This window comes from Petaurus breviceps, unplaced genomic scaffold (genome assembly GCF_028583685.1).
Source record: "Petaurus breviceps papuanus isolate PSGF00001 unplaced genomic scaffold, PetGlider_PUasm1.0 419, whole genome shotgun sequence".
In the NCBI taxonomy this organism is placed as follows: domain Eukaryota; kingdom Metazoa; phylum Chordata; class Mammalia; order Diprotodontia; family Petauridae; genus Petaurus; species Petaurus breviceps.
The window spans coordinates 13,001,297-13,004,254 of record NW_027186324.1 but is presented as its reverse complement, the minus strand read 5'-3'; the positions used below and the strand labels follow the sequence as shown (position 1 = coordinate 13,004,254).

At 37.2% G+C, this 2,958-nt stretch overlaps 1 protein-coding gene across 1 annotated transcript; it reads left to right on the top strand.

The window, feature by feature from the left end:
* The first annotated feature begins 1,655 nt into the window (after window positions 1-1,655).
* On the top strand, window positions 1,656-2,594 carry OR5H2 (olfactory receptor family 5 subfamily H member 2). Its single transcript, XM_069100497.1, has one exon. The coding sequence runs from the start codon at window positions 1,656-1,658 to the stop codon at window positions 2,592-2,594; it is 939 nt and encodes a 312-aa protein (XP_068956598.1).
* Window positions 2,595-2,958: the final 364 nt, after the last annotated feature.

Sequence of the window (2,958 nt, the reverse complement as noted above, 5' to 3'; positions counted from 1 at the left end):
GCAGCAGAAACATTAGAAGGTGACAGCAGAAACTGAGACGTCAGAAATCACAAAACACCAAGTCAATAGAGCTGAAAACCCAGCAAAAGTAAGGTAGCAGAATGGAGAAGGAAGAAAATCATGTCAGCTACTCTGAGCTGATCCCAGCTGAGACCAGCTGACTAGAGACTGGCTCTAATCTCAAAATGCAGAAAATGTAGAGAAAAATGCAACTGCTTGGAAGGGTAGTTTGGAAGTTAAAAATGATTTTTTGTGGTTTGAAAAACAGACTGAGCTTGTCTAGCTGACTCTGTAAGTGCCACCTACAGTTTAAAAGAAGGGAAAATCTTCAGAGGTTTGCCTAACTTGCCTTTTAATGTCTTCTATGGCCGAAGAGGGGAAACTCAAAGAGCACATCCAAATAGCTTTGCAGATCCCAGGCTTCTGGGTATTCCTTTTCACTGAAAGACTGTACTGGCCTCAGCACCCAAGAGAGATGACCTTAGAAGGTCTGTAATCTAAGGTGACAAAAAAGAAGCTTAACATGGCTTTGGTGGCCGAAGAGTAACAGAGAAGCAACTTCAATTAGCAGGAAACTGAAAAGGCCCTTGAAAAGGAGGTGATGTGTGGTACAAAATATTCCCTAAAGATTAGAACAAGGGTCTAAAGTGAAGATTCTAACATGAAGGTCTAAAGCCAAGAGTTGTGAGCTGCTCTGGCACATGGGTCCTACTGCTAGGCTTTTATAAGTTTTTCCCCCCATTCTTCCCCAAGGATGCTGCATACATTGGTGGGAGAGTGTGATGAAGGTTTATGGGTGTTCTGTTATGTAATGTTATATCACTATTCTTACTTTGTCTTCTATTAGTAAATGTTTAATGTTTAAGAGTTAATGTCATCAGGGGTGGCTAGGTTGCACAATGAATAGAGCACCCGCTCTGGAGTCAGGAGGGTCTGAGTTCAAATCTGGCTTCAGACACTTAACACAAAAACTAGCCGTGTGACCTTGGGCAAGTCACTTAACCCCAATTGCCCTCCACAAAAAAGGAATTAATGTCATCTTGGCTGATTTGATTAAATGGGAAACACACTAGTGGGGCTTAGGAGCTACAGTATTGAGCAGTAAGTGTATAGTTTCCCTTCATCAGGGTTACCTCTATGTCTCTGACAGTGAGTTGTAGTCTTGGCTCTTCTCCTTGAGGAATTTCCCTTATCATTGTGGGTGCAGGTGAACCACCAGCAGCCCACAGTTGGGGTCAAAACCATGCCCTAAACTACATTTGCATTCCTACTGCTTGGCATAATAGATATAGTAAAAATTCAATAAATACATGTTTGTTGAATTGGGCTAAAATTATAGAGAAATAGCACATAATTTTTTCAGGTTAATTACATTACTTCTCTTCTATACATTGGGGAACCAAGGATGTTTTCTTCAATGTATAAAATAATTACATTTATTTACATTTTTCTAGCTTTCACAAATAAGCAGATTCCAGAATGCTTGTTATTCCTAAAATATATTTAAAGAGAAAAAGCAGATCTTTAAATATGTTACTTAATAAGCAGCCGGAGAGGAACATTTTATTTCCATTATAAGAAGGCTACCTTTTATATCTCTTTGTGATTACCTACTTTTGCTTTCTTTTAATCTAGCTTTTAGATCCTGTGTAGATATGACGGAAGAAAACGAGACACTGGCAATAGAGTTTGTTCTCTTGGGATTTACAAATCATCCAGGGCTTCAGGTTCTCCTCTTCGTGGTGTTCTTAGGTATATACATCATAACCATGGTGGGGAATATTGGACTGATTGTTCTTATCTGGATGAACTCTCACCTTCACATTCCTATGTACTTTTTCCTGGGAGACTTAGCTTTAGCTGATGCTTGTATTTCAACCACAATATGCCCTAAGATGTTGATGAGCTTTATAACCCAAAATAAAATGATATCCTTTTCTGCGTGCATGGTACAATTTAATTTTTTTTCATTCAGTGCAACCACAGAATGTTTAATTTTAGCTGCAATGGCATATGACAGATATGTAGCCATCTGTAAGCCCTTGCTTTATCCAATGGTGATGACTAATAAGTTATGCAGTCAGCTATCAATCTTTTCATATGTGGTTGGCTTTCTTCATTCTATTTTCCATGTGGGTTTGTTATTTAGATTAAGTTTCTGCCGCTCCAACAAAATTCATCACTTTTTTTGTGACATCATGCCTTTGTATAAAATTTCCTGTACTGACCCTTCCATTAATGTTCTGATGGTTTTTATCTTCTCTGGGTCAATTCAGGTCTTTACTATCTTGTCTATACTAATCTCTTATACTTGTATCCTCTTTGCCATTCTGAAAAAAAAATCTCCCAAGGGAATAAGCAAAGCCTTCTCCACTTGTGGGGCTCATCTCTTCTCTGTGTCCTTATTCTTTGGCTCTCTCCTCTTCATGTATGTGCGTCCTCGATCATTGCAAGCAGATACTCAAGATATGATGGATTCCTTGTTCTACACTATTGTAATTCCCATGCTAAACCCTTTTATCTATAGCCTTAGAAACAAGGAAGTGATAGAAGCCCTGAGAACTGCATTAAGACAAATAATACTTCTTAAGTGAAATTCTCAAACGGATCTCTGACCTCATTTTATTTAAACAAATCACTAAATGATGCAGTAATACTTTGAATTTATATTTGTTAATGTGAAGATGAGTTTCTTGTCATCTGTCATGTCTGATATATAATTTATATTGTTAGCACCCAATATTTTAATTTGTATTACACTATTCACAAATGTAGCAACTAATTATAATCCTAAATATAATTTTCTAGATTAATTAAAAAAGAAAATACCGGCTTACCTATCCTTTCATTTAAAAAGGTTGTTAACTTGAATACTACTTAAAAATAACTTATGTTGAAATAGTTATCTTTGTTTTGATAAGACTGGAGCAGGACAACCTAGCTGACTCACATCAGCTG